The 20,430-nt window shown below is 38.1% G+C and overlaps 1 protein-coding gene across 1 annotated transcript in view; it reads right to left on the reverse strand.

Moving 5' to 3' along the window:
* The window catches only part of dync2h1 (dynein cytoplasmic 2 heavy chain 1), a 166,120-nt gene that overhangs the window by 29,678 nt on the left and 116,012 nt on the right, over positions 1-20,430 (reverse strand). The window contains exons 75-83 of the mRNA XM_088345324.1: positions 17,504-17,593; positions 16,517-16,582; positions 16,344-16,394; positions 16,204-16,257; positions 13,060-13,191; positions 10,558-10,630; positions 7,054-7,214; positions 6,290-6,415; positions 1,500-1,610 (exon numbers count right to left, since the gene is read on the reverse strand). Coding sequence (XP_088201450.1) covers positions 1,500-1,610; positions 6,290-6,415; positions 7,054-7,214; positions 10,558-10,630; positions 13,060-13,191; positions 16,204-16,257; positions 16,344-16,394; positions 16,517-16,582; positions 17,504-17,593 — 864 coding nt within the window. The remainder of the gene's footprint in view (positions 1-1,499; positions 1,611-6,289; positions 6,416-7,053; positions 7,215-10,557; positions 10,631-13,059; positions 13,192-16,203; positions 16,258-16,343; positions 16,395-16,516; positions 16,583-17,503; positions 17,594-20,430) is intronic.

A 20,430-nucleotide genomic window follows, 5' to 3' on the forward strand; every position in this document is an offset into this window, starting at 1 on the left:
CAAATCTTCGATATGAGTATTACTTTTAATTAAACTTAAAACTCATAGCGGTGATTTGGTCTGTTTTTAAGGGTTTTTTTTGTGTAATTATATGACGATCAGATTTTTATTTGCATGAAACTCCAGTCTTGTTTACCATGGTTTGTGGGTATGATTTGTCCGCTATGTCACTGCCTTTCATATATGATATATTTATGATTTAATAGTTTACAAGGACATACATTCATCATAGATCAAGCTTTTTGATTTTGCTCTAAAAATGCACCAGTTTGATTCGTTAGAATTTGAAAATGTACACAATTTTACTCCTTGGCTGTCCACAAAATTCTATGGCAGGGGTCGGGAACCTTTAGACAATTAGAGGCATAATAGCAAAAATATTTTGATTAATCTTTTTGGGAGAAGAGGCATACCACATATTTGAAGACACATTTCAACAAAACTGCCAAACCCGCTCTACGGACAAAAGCAAATTCTTTAGGACATACTATTTCACTGATGGCATTTGATAATTCGATAAAAATTACAAAATTAAAATAAAGCCAGAGCCTGTGTCGCATTTCAATACAAATATAGCACTTAAAATGTTAGTTACTTGTAGATTTGTTGAGGCTCATTTGGACCGTCATTTTGTACTAAATAATAATAAAAACAAGTTATTTTGTAAGAATGTCACAAAATATTGCAAACAAGGATACTGACATATTTACCTGTGTCCATAGCTTTGCCCAACCCAACTGATCACCCAATCAAATTGCTCTGGGTGCTTTGCTGGCGTTATGGGTACAATTTGTTCTGTAGGATTTTATCATCAAGTATCTCAAAACAATAAATATATATTTTTAATGCGCTTCCATACAATGGATTCATCAGCGACGTACAGGCAAATCGGGGTCTGTGGATGTGACACCCAGACTGCAAACTTTAATTGAAATTGTACCCTTTAAATATTGGACCCTATACAAATTGTGTGCTGCCTTGGCTTCGCATGCACGAGCCCTGACGTCATTTTATTTTACAAAATATTCATGAGCTTAGTTTTGTCTCCAAACCGGATGTACTCATGAAAAGAGCAATATATGGCTCACGAGCCATAGGTATTCGACCCTTGTTCTATGGGAAATACTGTATTTAGCATGTATTCTTAATGTCAGTTTGGTGGCTAAGAGGTAAAGATGGAGAGACAACAACAGAGGAGCATGTTATGCTATAGAAGCAGCTTTCCCCTTGAGCAATTTCCTCATCAGATACACACCATAAATTATGCCTCACTTCAACACACTCTGCATTCATCTGCACCTCTGTATAAAAATGATACGGCTATATAACACACACTGTATGTAAGTCTGGAATGACCTCTGAGAAAAAAAGATTCAGGCAGTGATTTAAGCCAGAAATCAAGAAGCCACAAAAAGCGAGCCACATAACAATGAAACGATAAAAGCCAAAGGCAATACAGGTCGTATATGACATTGCTGCATTTGAAGTATGATGTTTACCTCGTAAGCGATCTTGAGGCTGGATTGCAGCAGTATGGGAGGAAATCTGGGATGAACCTCTGATGTCAACCAGAGACGGAAGTCTTCTTTAGGACGAAGCACATTTAGCTCCTGTGCAATGAAGGTAGGACACATTTAGGAATTACGTGTCTGTGTTTTCATTCAGCTACTGTATTTAGTTAATTTTAGTTCATTTTTTGTATTTGATAACAATGTAGTGAAGATTGTTTGCAGCGAAAATGGACATGGCACTCCAGGATAAACACATAATTAAGACTTGAAAGAATGTCAAGACAAATAGGTAAAAATACATACAAGGTAGTGCTTGGAGAATGGCCAAAGTTGTCAAGATAATGCAATAAAAAGTAGTGAATCTTAAACCAAAGCATTCAACACAGTAAATCTCATAAGATAATCATGGAACAGCAACAACACTGATTATGCGGTGTTTATAGCTAGCAACAAAGCAACTGCACTTTCGCTAGTGCAAGCACGGATGGCATTAGTTGACAGCTGCTTACTCAAAGCTACCACAAAAAAATTATGGCTTTCATAGCATTACACAGCAAACCTTTTTCAGTTGTAAAACATCAAAGACTTAGCCCTTAAGGCAACGATATGATTTTATGAATTGGAAATAATTTCTGGACATCAGGATACCGGAGTTCTTAGAAAAAGTTTAGTGAACAACCTACTTGGAGCCAATACGTAGACACTAAGGATTTATATGGACTTCTGATGTGAGTTTAATTTTGTAGTCTTACTACACAGTAGATTAAAGAGCAATTTAATGGAATAAAATAATACATTTAATGCTGTTTCAAGCTATTTTAGGATGAATGTTTGCAGAGGGCAACAATCTACAACCTAACATGTAAACATGTTACTGTTCCTAAACAATAACCTGTAAATCCATTGTCACTGTGCCAACACAAGCCAATGAAAGACAATTGACACTTTATTCGCATTACATTATCTTGGCCTTAGCTACACCGCTTATCCTCAGTAGGGTCACGGGGTTAATGGAGCCCATCCCAGCAATCATCGGGCAATGGGCATGGGACACCCTGAACTGGTTGCCAGCCAATCGCAGGGCACACGGAGACAGACAACTCACTTGCTCATTCACACCTAGGGACAATTTGGACCGGCCAATTCACCTGAAATGCATGTTTTTGGAATGTGGGAGGAAACCGGAGTGCCCGGAGGAAACCCACGCAAGCACGGGGAGAACATACAAACTCCGCACAGGAAGTCTGGAGCTGGATTTGAACCCACGCAGGAGGTTCCCAAGACATGAACTGCCTATATATATATATATATATATATATATATATATATATATATATATATATATATATATACATACCGTAAATTCCGGACTATAGAGCGCACCTGATTCTAAGCCGCACCCACCACATTTTAAGAGGATAACCGCTTTTGTACTTACACAAGCCGCACCTGTATATAAGCCGCATGCGCCCACATTAAAACATGTAACACAATCACAAAAGTAACCCAAACCCGACTTTATGTCCCGCGATTGTAACTGAATATAAAGTACACAGTCCAAAACTACAGCCGGCAAAATGAACGGAAAATGATACCGGTACTTAAGGTTTGATGGTTTGATCCGTTGAAAGTAATCCAAGGAATAAAAGTCTATATTTCCAAAAGTTAGGGTGGGAAAATTATATATCCACTATTTTCCGCTGCGTCAAAAAGCACGTCTCACTTTTACTCCACTTCCCGTCAGCCCCCATTGTTTTCGCCCCTTCTTTTTGATTTGCCCGTGGGAAACATATCAGAATAAGTCTCTAAAATAAATACATTACAAAAATATACAGTTGCAAATACATATTATACATGGTTACACATATATTAAAAGAAAGAAGGTACACCAAGAAAGTTTTCAAAGCTTTAATAATAATAATATAACTTTCATCCCAACTGTGACTGTGACAGGTAGCAACACGCTACTAGCAACACACTCGCAAAACAGTAATCGGGTCTGTTAAAAAAAATATACCGTACTTGTAAAAATCACGGTAAATCATCCTCATCTTCCTCCTTATAACTGACGCCATCAAAGTCGTCTTCCTCAGTATTGGAAAAAAGCTTTGTCACATAGATGTCGTCCCACATTCCCTTATTCCAAAACGCGCTAGCAACACGCTCGCAAAGTAAAGTTTACGTGCAATAGCTCTGTTTCGTTCTTTATCGGATTGCTCGATTGCTTTTTGCTTGAAAGCTGCGTCATGTGCAATTTGCATGATGAGGGTAAGTTTACGCTATTTTAATTTGTGCACAAGCTAAGAAGTTGCAGTCTTCCTCGGCGCATATATTCCACCGGTCGAAATCTTACCTTTTGTACTCGAGTGCCGCTGGCGGGCGTTAGAAAAAATACATGAATTGGCCGCATCACTGAATAAGCCGCAAGGTTGAACATTTGGGGGAAAGTAGCGGCCTATAGTTCGGAATTTACGGTATACATATATACATATATATACATATATATACATATATATATATATACATACATATATATACATATATATACATATATACACATATATATATATATATATACATACATATATATACATATATATACATATATATATATATATATATACATACATATATATATATATACATACATATATATACATATATATACATATATATATATATATATATACATACATATATATACATATATATACATATATACATATATATATGTATATACACATATATATATATATACATATATACATATATATATATATATATATATATATATATACATACATATATACATATATATATACATATATGTATATATAATAATAATAATAATAATTATTATTATTATTATTATTATATATATACATACATATATACATATATATATACATATATACATATATATATATATATATATATATATATATATATATATATATAAAAAATAGAAATATTTTCATTAATTTTTTATACTGTTTGCAAGTTTACAATGTAGTTATTCAATACAAAGAAACTATTTAAATGTCAAAACCTTTTGTGTGTCTTTATCGTAATTATAAACTAACAAAGTGGGAAGGTTCAACTATGATCATGAAATCTCCAGGCAAAAAGTATCAATATCGGTCAATACAGTCTTGTATTTACTTGGATCAGATCGATACCAACTTTTCGGGTATCGCCCATCCCTACAATAAAACAGTGAAGAATAACCATAATCCCTAAATAGCAACAATCAAAAAAGCAGCTGTACTGATCTCAATGCAGAAATGTATATCATGACCAAAATATATATACAATTTAATTAAATCCAAAACTCAAGTGGGTGATTTGGTCTGTTCACTCACAGATACTCTCTATCTATCTATCTAACCTGGTCATATCCCTTGAGAGGGGTGACCGACAGCAAGACAAACACATATAAAATAAACAAAGGAAATAAAAAAGGGAAAAAATAGCAAAAAACACACACAAATATTTGTTGGGACCAGGGCCAACCCAAATGCCCAAACACCCAAACAAATTAAGCACCTTGGCACCCGAGTTGGTCATGCTTTCGTCCCTTCAGGTGAAACAGGACACAAGAAAGCGGCCATGTCACACGGGTCAGGGTGACAAAACACACTCTTCTGTTCAACAAAAGGGCGCAACAGCTTTCACTGGTTTACCCCTGCCGCATCATACAGGTGCCCTGCCCATCCCTTAGAACACGTCTAAACATCCCACTATCATTTTACAACACCTCTCCACTCATTCCTATCACCAACAAGAGCTCTCGCTTCCACTATATTTAGACCTCACAGATACAATAACATAAAATAGTACAGCAGTCCAATAAGAAGGCGAGAACATTTTTTTTTGCATTAAACTCCTGTCTAGTTTATTGTACTATTTGGGTGTGACATGTTTGCTGTGTCATTGCCTTTCATAACTAGTGTATATATCATTCAATATTTTACACACTTTAACTTTCATCATAGATTTAGCTTTTTGATTTTGCTCTAGAAATATACCTGATCGATGGGTTTGAATTTAAAGCCCACAAAATGTTCTTCACATGTCTAACAAATAGCCAAGTCCCAGACAAGCAACACAATGGGCTGAAATCCATTTAAGAAAGTGTCAGTGCATAAGGAAGAGGGAAACGTTGATTAATAGCTCAAGTTAATTATGAAGTTTATGCCTTTTTACTAAGCCAATGTTTTAGGAGGCTCTTCTCTTCTTTGCTATTTTGCTCCTTTCACATCCACCCTTTTGTTCATTTATCATTCTTTCGTCTTAACTTCCATTCTCTCACTGCAACTGTCATTTCCTTGTCACGGTAGTTTTTCATTTCAAGCTTGGCTACCAAGACTTCATCAGTTGATGTGTAAGAGCCAAACAAAGAAAGGGGAGGGGAAGGATGAATGAAGGACCGTAAGCTTATGTGTTAATGTTACTGAAAAAAAGCTCGAGATTAAATCAGGGATGTAAACCAGTAGTAAGAGAAATTGGTTCTTTTTTTGTACCCAGTGCAAATGCACTGGGCTGAAGGCCACTCACGGAGCAAACACAATTGCCTCCTAGTAAGAGTTGACCCGCAACACATATTACCAAACATAACCCAAGGAAAAGCACGGTGACACAGATTAAAAAAAACCTAGGCCCCTAAAATAAGCAATAAAGAAATGCAGGGTAACAGCAGGTGACTCATCGGTAAACAAAGAACGTGTGCAAAGGCAAATATTGCAAAAGAACAAAGGCGACAGGACAGGAGTGCTTACTTTTTCTAGGAGCGGTAACCACGCTGTGACCAGATGAAGGTTTTTCAAGCAAAGCCACTCTCCGTTTCGGGAACATTCTCGGAGTGTTGCCAAGGCCACGTCAGCCTGTCCCTGACCCATCGAGACCTGGGAAGAGTTACACTCAGGAAAACACTCAACAAAGAAAATAAATGGGTTTGTAAATCGAATTCAGTTCTGGCTTTTCGAGGTTAGTGGCTATGTAATCTTATTGTGTCATTGAATTTATTTCTCTTCAATCTGTGAAACTCAATTATATTGCAAATTTCAATCTAATCAAATATGTTGATGACAGAAGAAGACCTACAAATTAATAGATGAACATATAAAGTTGCTTGCAATGGCAGCTTTGTAAATGAAAAAAGACTATCAAATATCAAGCTCCAGTTATGTAGATTCAGGCTAAAAATTAAAAGAATGAAACTCAAGTTTGTCTTTATACCATTCACACCGGATTTTAGGCCACAGGCTTAATTAAGCCTGGCTTCATAATTGTTTTCAGACATCATTGCAATGTTTTGTATTTAGAGCGCATGTGTTGTGGAAAATGGCAGTTAGCGGTTTTCGTCTGTACACAGCACAATTGAAGAATTTGGAGACCAAGCACAAAAGTTATCAAAAATGTTTGATACTCGACGCCATTGCCGCCTTACCGTTTCCTCCTAAAAGTGAGCCGCGTGGTGCCAAGTGTGCAGGGGGTTTTAGTCAGTCGCAACTTCAACAAAATTCAAATCTATGTCGTTTACCTCATGGTACTGGCTCCGACCCACAGTGTCTGTGGCAAGTTCTAAAAGCTCCTGGGAGGGGTCAGCCCCTGGTGAGGTTATAATCAGTACAGGCTCCAACTCTGAAGTCTCAGCATAGAGACGCCGCAGGTTCAGAGGAGGAGGGGAGAGCTCCTTCATACCTGCAGTCAACAGAGAAACAAAAGTTGTGTTGATTTGTTGAAGTGATACAAGCAAAAAGTGGTGCGAGGCATAATTGCCAACTATCCAGATGTAACTGGGAAATTTTGAACCTTATATCTTGCATGCTTCCATATCATTCATTACGGTAATCTACTTGTGTCTTTGCAAACAAGTCTCACTGGTAGGGAAAGTAATTTTTTTTCTTCTTTGGAAGGGAACTGAATAAACAGCTTTAACATGGCAAAAAATGTCACTTTTAACCAAAAATTTGAACATTTGAAATGTGCTTTTACTTATTTAAAAAAAAATACATTTTATTTTTTAGGAAAATAAAATAATTTTAACCTTGAAGTAAGCTAAATTGACTTTATTGTTATGCTCGTTTTGAAGGCGGTGTATTACTCTCTGCAGCCATTTCTTAGCTTATGTTATCATTGCACCCTCAGTCAGCTCATTCATGATGCAAGTACATGCATTTCTTAGACTCACTCAAAAACACTTCTTTTTAGGGGTATGGGTTGGTGTTTAGAGTTTACTTGAAGCAGGCATTTTCTTAATTTCAACATTTTTATGCTACATCGAAAAACAGCGATGAACAGCTCTGCTAAGAGGAGGATATAAGTAGATGTGTGCAGTGGGGAAAAAACACGAGGGCTCTTTGAAATCAGTTGGGCATTGTTAACCCTATACTTTATAGATAAAATATTTAATATTCGCATTTTTAAGAACACCTCAAACGTTGCACCCAACCTTCAAGTATTTTTGGGTTAAAGTAGGTAGATAATATTTCTCAAAATCTGCTGGATAATTTTGTTTATTATAAGGATGGTATTTATTTTATACAGGAAAACGAGAAAACTATATATTGAAATAGGAAAAAAATATCTCAAACTTTCAGTCAAAAAGATTAGTATTTTTTTAGTGCACAATATGCTTCTTGAATGAAGAAGAGTTCTTTTTGTAGGTAATTGCTATCAATTGACTTTTTTCATATCATAAAAAAGCACGACATAGTGATTTGCTGACAGTGACCATACTGTCAGAATTTTAATTATGCTTGATTATGATCGGGTCGGCGTAGTTCACTCCCGGGCCGCGCGACGGAGCGAGTTCAGCGGACGCGGCGTCACCCTAATAAGGATAAGCGGGACAGATAATAAGATGAGATTTTTTTTTATTTTTTTTTTGAAGGGGCGTCGCTACTTCGCAGATTTTCACTATTAGTTTTGGTCCCCATTAACCGAGTCTAAAAAATAATTACCAAAAAAAAACTTATTTTTTTTTCCTTTTTGAAGGGTCATTTTCACTTTTTGCAAGTGGTTTTGTTCCCCATTAACCGGGTCTAAAAAATAATAATCAAAAAACATTTTTTTTTTTTTTAAAGTGCGCCGCTACTTCGCGGATTTTCACTTATCGCGGGTGGTTTTGGTCCCCATTAACCGCGATAACCGAGGTCTTACTGTATAACTAACCTAACTGTCACGACCATAACAGAATTAGGACACACATGCGTAACATTAACCACAAGTTTATTGAGATAAAAAGGAAGGGCAGCGCCCGCGATCCGGTGCTTGCTGGACACGGGAAGCTTGCCGCTCACAGAATCGGATCGTGTTCCGAATGCGGAAGTGGATCTTCCGGAGTGGGAGATCGTAGTGTCGTAGACGGAAAAACAGGTCGATAGCCGGGACAGGAGAGCAAAACGTGGTCGGGGTCAAAAAACGAGTCGTAAGCCGGGACGGGAGATCAAAACGTGGTCGGGGTAAAAAAAAAACAGGTCGTAACCAGTGACAAACAGGGAAATCAGGAATGGACGGGTGGAAAACGGGTGAAAAAAGCGGGACCGACGGGAGTCAGAGTCAAAATACTTGCCTTGTAGAAACAGACGTTCGCTGACTGACTGACAACTGGCGAGGGAAACGACTGAGCTTAAGTAGGACAGGGAACCAATCAGGAGGCCAGCAGTGGCTGGCGCCAAACGAGCGGGCACAGTTTAAATTAATCAGTCATCATGACACTAATTTGCATATTTTTGATGTATGGCAGAAAAGAACCTGAGACTGGCAGAATATAAAATATGTGAGTCATGTCGCTGCAAATTGACATATGCAGTAAAAAGAAAAATAAACTGTACAAGATACTGTAGTTTTCTTTTTTCATAAAAATTCTTGCAAAAAAAAAAAAAAAAATCAGGTGACTCAGAGATGTTTTTTAAAGTGATTTCTGTATAGAGTAAGCGGGGGGGGGGAAGCTGTGTGCGAGCCGTAGCCAGTCCTAGACTGAAAGGATTGGAAGAGATTAGTTGTAATAGGATTACAGAGCATACCTCATTAGCATACTGATTTACTGCCAAAGATACAAATAAGCACATTGTGTCTTTACCCTGTCCGTTTTGTTATCAGTGTATCTGCTGCCCCCCTTGGATAAAAGAATACTGACTGCTATTTTAATGGGTCATTTTACTGGCAAATGCACATACGGTCCATAAGAGGTGAACCAATTATTCGAACCTCCATATGAGATGCTTAATTCTGATTGACTCAATCAAAAAGATCATGACATAATACAATTCTTAAAGCATAGTGCGCCCTCGTTTTTCGTGGTGGGTGCGTAACAAAAATGTCCCGTGACAGTCAAAACCATCAAAGTAAAAACCTTTGTGTATTTATTTAATCCTCAAGAACAGACTTACAGTTTAGTAACTGCAACGAGGGCAGCACGGCAGCGCAGTGGTTAGCGCGTGTGCTGCACAGTTCTGAGGTCGTGAGATCAAACCTCCCGTAATGAGTTTGCATGTTGCCCCCGTGCTTGCGTGGGTTTCCTCCGGGCACTCCGGTTTCCTCCCACATTCCAAAACATGCATGTCAGGTTAATTAGCTGGTCCAAATTGTCCCTAAGAGTGACTGAGCGAGCGAATTGTCTGTCCCTGTGTGCCCTGCGACTGGCTGGCAACCAGTTCAGGGTGTCCCCTGCCCACTGCCCGGAGATAGCTGGGATGGGCTCCAGCACCCCCCGCGACCCTACTGAGGATAAACGGTGCAGATAATGGATGGATGGATGGATAACTGCAACGAATAAAGTTTGTATCAGTAACGTGCCCAACTTTAGTCATAAGTGGTGCTAATAGTCTGAAAGAATCGGTTCATTTTGTTATTACCATGGCAGTTTTTTGTAAGTGACAGTACTGCAAGAAACAATTTTATATCACAGTGTAATGTCTTCAAATATTTTTCTAATTAGTGGAGGCAAACATGTAATATTGAACTTTGTGAGGATACTGACCTGGTATGACTATTGACAAATTACAGGACTCATGAGTAAGTCAGAAATAAAAACACTTACCTAATGCCTGTGAGGCAAATGCTGTCATGGCGCTCTGGAGTCGATCGGGTCGGGTCGCCTGAACCAATAACAGCTGGAGGGAAGATAGAAGAAGCTAAACTTTTGACACGGTATTCAAACACCTAGTACGTCAAAAAATGAAGAAAATAAAGCGATGCTTTAAAGTGTGATAATGTTATTCTGATTTTAACATTGCATACCTGCAAAGGATATTGCTTAGGATGCCAGTTCTTTATTTTGACTATTAATGTCCACTGTTGACTATTATGGACTGTTTACATCATTGTTACTATTGGCCAATAATTTTGCTGTTTTTTTCTATTCCCACACCTTTTAGTGCAGATCTGGTTTTTGTAACCTAGGATATTTAATGAAAAGAAAAAGCTCGGGGTACGGTTTTAGGAAAATGTTTCGGTTGTCTCCCGTGTTCTCCTTGCAGGTTCAACGTCCATTGACATCTTCTCAACTTGAGTGTCTACTAAACAATAAACATAATAAAATCAATGGCCATGACTATAGTATACAAAAAAAAAATGCTGATTTTAAAAAATTCCACTGCCCAAATAAATCTTTCTACATAAGAAAAGGTTTTAGTTTAACTAAATCGACTATTTTCGATATAAAGTTATATCGAAAATACTCGATCCAGTTCTTTTTTTTTTCATTTTTGCATTCATGAATGAATATTCATGAATGTTATATTTGATTTTACATTTGTTTTTAAATAGATTAGTTTCATCAAATTATTTCTGAAATGCCCCAAACTAAGGCAACAAAAATATATTAGGTCCCTGTTTTAAGCACTTTCGTTTTGTAGTATTACTGTAGAATCTTTGAGTATTTTTTATAATTTTTGTCGTATAACTGTAGTATTACTGTAGTTGGAGTTTGTTGTATTTTTCTAGTATTTCTGTTATACAGTATTTCTGTTATAGTATTTCTAAAGTATTTTTCCTGTATTTATTTTGTAGAATGTTTGTAGAATAACTGTAGCCGTATATCTGTCGTATTATTTTGTTGTATTTCTGTAGCATTTTTGTAGTATTATTTTGTATTTTTATTTCTGTAGTAGTAGTTCTGTAATATTTCGTAGTATTTCTGTATTCTAATTTTTTTGTACTAATACGGTGGTAGTATTTCTGCAGTAGCCTTTCTGTTCTGTATTCTTTTTGTATCATAGTATAACAATCGTAATTTTTTTAACATTTCTGTTGTATTCATTTTTTCTTTTGAGAATTAAAGCGATATAAAATATTGGTCCCTGTTTTTAATTTATTATTATTATCTGCACTGCTTATCCACCGCTTAGGGTCGCAGGGGTACTGGAGCCCATCCCAGCGGGGAGAACATGCAAACTCCACACAGGACGGCTGGAAGCTGGATTTGAACCCATGACCTGTTTTGCGGCGCGATAACCATAGTTTGTCACTGGAGAGTGAAAAAATACTTGCTATTATAATTAAGTAGAGTAATTTATTTTTTTTAAAAAAAAATCTTAATCCATTTTGTGCATATATTACATTATTATTGGTAATATATTGATCAAGGGACCCCCAAAAATCTGACTTTTTTCTTATTTACTGCTTTCATTTTTCTTTGTTTGTATTTATGTTTCCCTTCTTTCTTGTTTCTTTTTTCCTGGCTTTTTACTTATTTTTTCGCTCTTTTTCTTTTGGTATTTATTTTCCCTTTTTCTTTGTCCCCTTTTTTTTGTTTTATTTTTCCTACATACAGTTTTCTTTGGGTGGGCAGAGCATATCTGTGGACTGGGACCACCCGTGCCGCCCTCTGTTAACACCCTTGTCAATTACTTTCTCACAATACAGTGACACTCACCGCAACATGATGTTCATATGACAATTGTATTGCATAGGTCCTTACTCGATTGTCACAAAATGTTGCTTATTTAGGGTATTACCAGGTATGTTGCTTGATTTACTCAATTCACCATTTATTTTTCTAACAAAATAAGAAAATAAAATGAGCAAATCTATCTGAATAAGCATATGGTATATCAATTTTCTTATCTCCAGAATTGTTTTCTACTGATCTTGGGAAAAAAATATTCTTAAAATGAGTAATCCGACATATCAATTCTCATATAAAACACTTGTTTCAATTCCTTGTCCTTGTGCCATCTAGAAAAACAAAAATACAGTAAAATGAGAGCACAATACGGTTTTCTACAGTGTTTGAGTTATATAACTGCTTTTGATGTTTTTTGAGTGAAAACAAAGTTTCATGGTAGAATTGGATGGCTTTTTGAGAACTAAAGATTTATTTAAAGAGCTAATGTTATACTGACTCACCGCAATGTTGATTTTGGAATAAAACAGGAATTTTATAAAAGAAATGCTCTGTTTCATTTAACCACAGTGCACAACCTGAGTGTTTTAAATTTGGCAAAAACCATTACTTAGTTGCAATACATACATGTAAGCGTTTGGAACACACTTTTAATACCACCAGGATTAAAACAATTTTATCCGAGTGAAATCTGACCTGCTGGAAGGGAGTAATTTTCTTCGCTATGGAGGACGGGATTTCTTGCTCGCACTGTGAGCTTCGTGCAAAGGAGAGCCATAGGTCGGGGTCACTCAAACACAAGGACTGATAGAGAGATGTGAATGTAGCCTGAAAAGGATGTCCAGCAAAAAAAAATGGTAATTACAAGGGGGAAAAAGACAAACTAAACATATATTATCTTTAGTGACAAATATTGCTTATACATGGCAAGTATGAAAGATGAACACTTTTTATGGTAGTAAAGGCATTGGATTTTATCAGTCTTCATGAAGGTATAACTACAGTAATCCCACGTTTTTCGCAGGGGTTAAATCACGACCACGTGGTTTTCTTAAAGTGTAGGATGAAAATCGTAAAAGTAAGCAAAGAACTGTTTCCCTCTATGTTGTGGTCCAGAACCTTCACTCTGAAAATGCTCGTCTACTAGTGATCCCAATAGCCAAGAAGAGATCCGCAGGTTCGAGAGCGTCCTCCATTCAGGCCCCGGTGCTGTGGAATGATCTGCCCCATGAGATTCGATCTGCAACCTCAGTGGAACTGTTTAAATCTAGGCTTAAAACACACTTCTACTCCATAGCTTGCGAATGACCTATATTTCATGTTGCCAAGATCTGTGTATTGTAGCCTGGTCATCCTGGAAGAGGGATTACCTCACGTGCGCTCCTTTCCAGGTTTCTTCGTTCCCCTCAGGTTGAGGTTTTTAAGTTTTCCTTGCCCTCATGTAGGTTTTGGATCAGGGGATGTGTAATAATATTCTGTAGTTTGCAATAATCTGTGGTCTGTGCAACCCTTTGAGACTCCTTGTGATTAGGGCTATACAAAAAAAACATCAATTTACTTGACCTGTTTTAAATACAGTCCAAACCCCCAAAAAGATGAAAAAGGAAGTATTTATTTGAGCGCACTTAGGGAAATCACATAGTTGCACGCGCAACATTAGGAACTGCAATTAAAATTTCAGCCAGAAGATGGTGTCAGCAAGTAGAATATTTTAAAAGTTACATACACCACCTTTAACAAATAAAAGTACTGCACATTATCGAAACAAAAAATGGTACCGTCAAATTATAATTTTGGAAATACATTTCCTTTTGCATTGTGCAACTGTATGGATTAAGAAAACAATCCACTTTACTTGACATAATATTTTGCCGCCACCATGTAGTTGTAATGGAAAACTGCATTTACCTCCCTGTTTTATCCTATAGAAACCATCCATCCATTTATTATCTGCACCAGCTGTCTTCGGGCAGTGGGCAGGGGACACCCTGAACTGATTGCCAGCCAGTAGCAGCGCACACAGAGACAGACAACTCACTCGCTCATTCACACCTAGGGACAATTTGGACCGACCAATTAACCTGACGTGCATGTTTTTAGAATGTGGTAGGAAATTGGAGTGCCCGGAGGAAACCCATGCAAGCACGGGGAGAACATGCAAACTCCACACAGGAAGGTTCGATCTCATGACCTCAGAACAGTGCCGCACACACGCTAACCACTGCTTTGCCGTGCTGCCCACAGAAACTATATATTTTCAAATTATCAATCATTTTTAAAAAAGCGCCTGGGATCCACTAGGGCAGGGGTCGGGAACCTATGGCTCGCGAGCCAGATGTGGCTCTTTTGATGATAATATATGGCTCGCAAATCTGGCTCGCAGATTTGGGTTTAAAAAAAAATTATCGTTCATTTAAATCCATCCATCGATTTTATACTGCTCATGTCTTGTGCAGAGTTCCGGTTGCATGAGCGATTGTCTATTAGTTTAATTGGATGATAATACCCTACGTTGGCCAATACTGGACCGTTGCTGGGGGCACAGGTACACGCCCCCTTTTGCATCTCTTGGCACTTGGCCGTTGGTAATTAGCTCAAAGCTAACCCTTCGACGAAGAAGATGGCGAAACGAAAAAAAGATGATGAATATCGTACATTTCAGGACAAATGGACCAAAGAATTTGCCTTTGTGGAGAGGTATGCCTAATTTGCAATGACAAAATTGCATCAATGAAACGGTTGAATGTAAAGCGGCACTTCGACACACGCCATGCTGCCTTCGCATTGAAGATGTGGATGAACAAGTTCAAATCACTGAATGAAGAGTTGGAAAGAAGTGCACGACAGAAAGCGGAGTTGGCGAGCAAGCAGAAATGAACCCGAAGACGAGCTGATTCTCAAAACTTGGACCGCGCTTCCAGTCACATACCACACACTAAGGCGTGTGAGTATTTGTGTATTGAGAATGTTTGGATCGACGTATTCATGTGAGCAGTCATTTTCACATCTCAAAAACATCAAGTCCAACCTACCATCACGTTTACCGGATGAAAGCCTCAATGCCTGCATAAAGCTTAAACTCACCAAGTACCAACCAAACTACAAAACCATCAGCAAATCCATGCAGCACCAGAAGTCGCATTAATGGTGAGTATTATAACAACATTATTTAAAATAATAAATTAAGAAGCTTGTTATGCTCACATTTAATTGAATTCAGTCTTAAAACATACTATATGGCTCTCACTGAAACAAATTTCCAAAAATTGTGCTTTTATGGCTCTCTCAGTCAAAAAGGTTTCCGGCCCCTGCACTAGGGGAACCAAAGATCCGCAGGTGGCTGCAGAGCAAGTTTAGCGGGTCTAGATGTCCAATTTTGGTAGCGACAGAAGGCATTTTCTTCTGTTTTGCCAATCAAAATGCAGAACACAATGCCCAAAGGAAATCCGCAAAGTAGCAAAAATCGGGGTAAATAAACCGCAATACAGTAAAGGATTACTGTAAACACAAAAAAAACCACGACAAGGGAAACAACTCTTTTGTGTATCTGATGATGAATCGCACATTAGAGGACATTTAATAAATAAATTGTGAATTTAATAGTGGTGTTTTGTTCATAGTTTAGGTTGTTAATAAATGATTTTATTTGTGGCTGTACTTATTTAAAATGTTTCAATTACAATGCTTAGTTCGAACTTAGAAGAAGTGAAATGAAAATCGATGCCGTTTATTAATTTAATCAAAATTAAGTGTGCGCGTTGTACACGAATGTGCGTGATACACGAATAAATACGGTAATCCTTTTAACTTTTTCTTTACTAAAGCTGTGTTTGTGCATACCTTGAAAACCGCAACTGCTCTGTGTCTCTCCTGATCAATCCAAGACGGGATCTCCTAATTGTAGGGGAAACGCAGTGGGAAAGCTGATCTACAGAATAGGCCAAAGTGTGTTCTAGTTTTACAGAGACAAAAAAATGTACCTCTTGTTTGAACATTTCCCCAACAATGGAACCAACGAACACCTCCCACTCCTATGGAAAATTTGTCGTTAAAGCTCATTTTGGTGAATAAATTGTGTTCAAATTAGATACGAGTTCTTATGTAGGATATTAAGAATATCATCTTTAAGAAATATAATCAATAGCATACTTACATTCTCATGGAAGAAATCGGGGTATATGCCCTTGGTGAAGTGAATCGCAAACATTAACTGGTCAGCCTGCAAAACAAACGGGTAATTATGAAAAATGCAGAATAAGGTCCTCATACAGGATACCATCAGATTTGTTTTTTTGTGAATGATTATTCTGACGTTTAAGCAATCGAAAACCCTCAGCATAAAATATTAACATCTACATATATGTTGATTTACTTTTTGTATGAAATCATCAATATATGAAAGCCAAATTGAAATATTCAAAAGATATGTTTAGTATGCATATCATATTTATTCAAGGCAAACATCTTTGGAAGGACTCCAAGAGCGATTGCTTATTGATGATAAACAGACCTAGTCAATAACGGACAGCAGCTACTATTCTAATTGAAAAAAATAAATGAAAAGGTAAACAATCAAGTGTAAATACTAGATTGATGGTTTATGTCAGCATTCATTTAACTTACATCGTTCCTTTCCGTAAAAGTACATTGTCTTTTATTTAATGATTTCAGAATGAATTAGTTTGAACAATTGATCAATGACTAATATATATTTTACATTGTGGTGATATCAAAATAATTTTGTTGAATCTCTCTCTCTCTAAATCTTAAACAACAATACACTGTATATTCTGTGACATTTCTCAAAGCAGGTTCTGGTGAAATAAAAACAAACAAAAGACATTGACCGAAATTTGTGAGCAATATCAGACACAAAAAAGGTAGAACTGAATAAGAATCTCTTTGAAATATTTTCTAGCTTTTGTCAAAGCAATGAAGATTAAACTCATATCCGACATTATAATAACCGTATTTTAAGGATTATAAATAGCAACAACCCAAAAATACATAACTAAGAAGGCATATATAAATTACACTGAGTAACAGTATAAATTTATTTATTAAAAACCAACATCAAAAACATACGTCATCTTGAAAGGCATTTCGGATACAAATAAGTGTGGCTAGATTTATGGATTACCTTGAAAAGGGAACGACAGACATATTCATACACCATATTCTTCAAGCTTGCTTCCAATGCAAAGATTCTGGCTTCAGTATCTGCTGCGCCCTGCAGCATACGGAATCATATGCGAATATGAGACATGAAAAGTTGAAGAGAATGTATGACAATTATGCGGCCAGCGGGCCGGATGAGGTCCGCCAATCTGGCCCGCAAGACATCACTGAAAGGAGCACAAGAGAAAAACAAGCTGCAGTTTTAAAATTGTCTACTTGATTTTGTAAAATCTAGACGGCACTCACAGAAAATTGGATTACTTCTCTCTTTTTTCTTTCTTTCCCTCATTTTTGTCTGTTTCTCTGTTTCTACCATTATTTTTTCTCTTTCTGTTTTATCTGGCTTTCTCCCTCCCTCGTTCTTTCTCTTTCTCTCTCTTTGCCTCACTTCCTTTCTCTTAATTATTCTCATTTTTTCTTTTGCTTTCTCTTGTTTTCTCTCTTTGTTTCTGTCTTTTTCTCTCTCTTAATTTTTACTTTCTTTTATTCTGCTTCTCACTTTCTCTTTTATTCTTTCTCTGCTTCTCTCTTTCTGTCCCTCTTTTTCTCTTCCCTCTCTCTATGTGTTTTTCTTGTCTTTCTCTTTTTCTCTTGTCCTTCTCTTTTTTCTCTTTGTCTCCCTCTTTCTAATTTCTCTTTCTCGCTCAGTGACTCTGCTTTTTATTCTCTTTCTCACCATCTTTCTGTATCTTCTCTCTCTCTATTTCTCTTTTTCGCTATCTTTTTCCCTTTCTTTCTCTCTCTCGTTTGTTTTTTTTAGCCATGCTGAAGTTCTTGAGTTTTTTTTTATTGCCCTCATGTAGGTTTCACATCAGAACTCCACCTGGACTCAACCAACGTGAGAAAGACCCTGAGAGGGGTCAACACAAGGAAGGCTCCAGGCCCGGACAACATTCCGGGGCGGATACTTAGGGAGTGCGCCGATCAGCTGGTTTGTGTACTAACAGACATTTTCAACACCTCGCTAGACCAAGCCACAGTACCATCATGCTTCAAAATCGCCAACATCATCCCTGTGCCAAAGAAACCCCAGATATTATCATTCAACGATTACCGGCCCGTTGCACTGACTCCTATCATAATGAAGTGCTTTGAGAGACTGGTTAAAGAGCACATCACCTCCAGTCTCCCCTCCTCATTCGACCCCTTTCAGTTTGCCTACCGGACAAACCGCTCCACCGGGGATGCCATCTCCTCTGCGCTTCACCTGAGCCTGACACACCTAGAGGAGAAGAACACCCATGTGCGGATGCTGTTCCTGGACTTCAGTTCAGCATTCAACACCATCATCCCACAACATCTGGTAGACAAAATGAGACTCCTGGGTTTCAACACCCCCCTGCGGAACTGGCTGCTGGACTTCCTCAGTGACAGACCCCAATCAGTGCGGATAGGTCAGCACATCTCAGATGTCATCTACCTCAGCACGGGCTCCCCCCAAGGCTGTGTCCTGAGCCCCTTGCTGTTCACCTTGATGACACACGACTGCGTCCCTAGGTCCGCCACAAACCACATCGTGAAGTATGCTGACGACACAACAGTGGTGGGCCTCATCAGGGACGACAACGACCTGGCCTACAGAGAGGAGGTGGAGCAGTTGGTGGCCTGGTGCAGGGACAACAGCCTGGTCCTGAATGTTGACAAAACTAAAGAGATCATTGTCGACTTTAGGAAAAACCAGCCCAACCATGCCCCACTTTGCATCAACAACAAGGCTGTGGAGGTTGTCAGCAGTATCAAGTTCCTAGGGGTGCACATTACAAACAAACTCACCTGGTCCGTGAACACTGCATCACTGGTCAAGAGGGCACAGCAGCGCCTGTACTTCCTGCGGAGGATGAGGAGAGCCCACCTGCCCCCACCCTCCCTCATCACATTCTACAGGGGCACCATAGAGAGTATCCTGACCAGCTGTATCTCTGTGTGGTGTGGAGGCTGCAGCGCTACCGACTGGGGTAGCGTGAGGAGGGTAACGAGGACAGCAGAGAAAATAATCGGGACTACACTTCCCTCCATTCAGGACATTGGCCAGAAGCGCTGCCTATCCCATGCTAAGAACATTATCGGGGACCCCTCTCACCCCCATCATGGACTGTTCACTCTGCTAGCCTCTGGGAAGAGGTACTGCAGTGTGCGGTGCAGGACCACCAGGTTCCGCAGTAGTCTAGTCCCCCTGGCCATTAGACTGTTAAATGGTCAATCTAACATATAGTCAACCAAATCTAAACGGCTGCTAATCTGACTTTTTGCACTACTGGCAGTTCTTTATAGCTTGCCACTCCTTGCACATTTGCTCTCTGCACTATTGTACTTAAAGCGTTATTGTTACAGTGTTACTGTTACTGTTTACCTGACTTGTTAACCTGACTGCCCATTTTGCACATCTGGTTAGCTATTCCTCTTGCACTATCGGCATTATGGTAAAATACTATACGTAGCCATAATACAATACAACTTTTACTTATATCTGTACATTCGAGGAAACTGTGCGGGTCAGATGTATCGACATTTCGTTCTGTATACACGTGTACTAGAATGACAATAAAGTAGATCTGAATCTGAATCTGAAGAAGATGGTGTAATACCTGTAAAAACCTTATCTTCTTTGTTCCTTTATCTTCTTTGTTTTCTTTTATCCTAACTGTTAAATGTGATACTGGAGTGCCACGCCCAATTTCGTTGTCACAATATGTTTAACCCATTTTGTAACAATGACAATAAAAGTGTATTCTATTCTATTCCATTCTATTATATTCTAATAGTATTCTGTAGTCTGTGCGGCCCTTTGAGACTTCTTGTAATTAAGGGCTATACAAATAAACATGACTCGACTTGACTAGTCAGGACACAAGAAAGATTTTCTTCTATCATGTGGCCAGTGAGCTCAAA

This window comes from Urocampus carinirostris, chromosome 10 (assembly GCF_059441175.1).
Source record: "Urocampus carinirostris isolate Australia breed hairy pipefish chromosome 10, RoL_Ucar_1.0, whole genome shotgun sequence".
NCBI lineage: Eukaryota > Metazoa > Chordata > Actinopteri > Syngnathiformes > Syngnathidae > Urocampus > Urocampus carinirostris.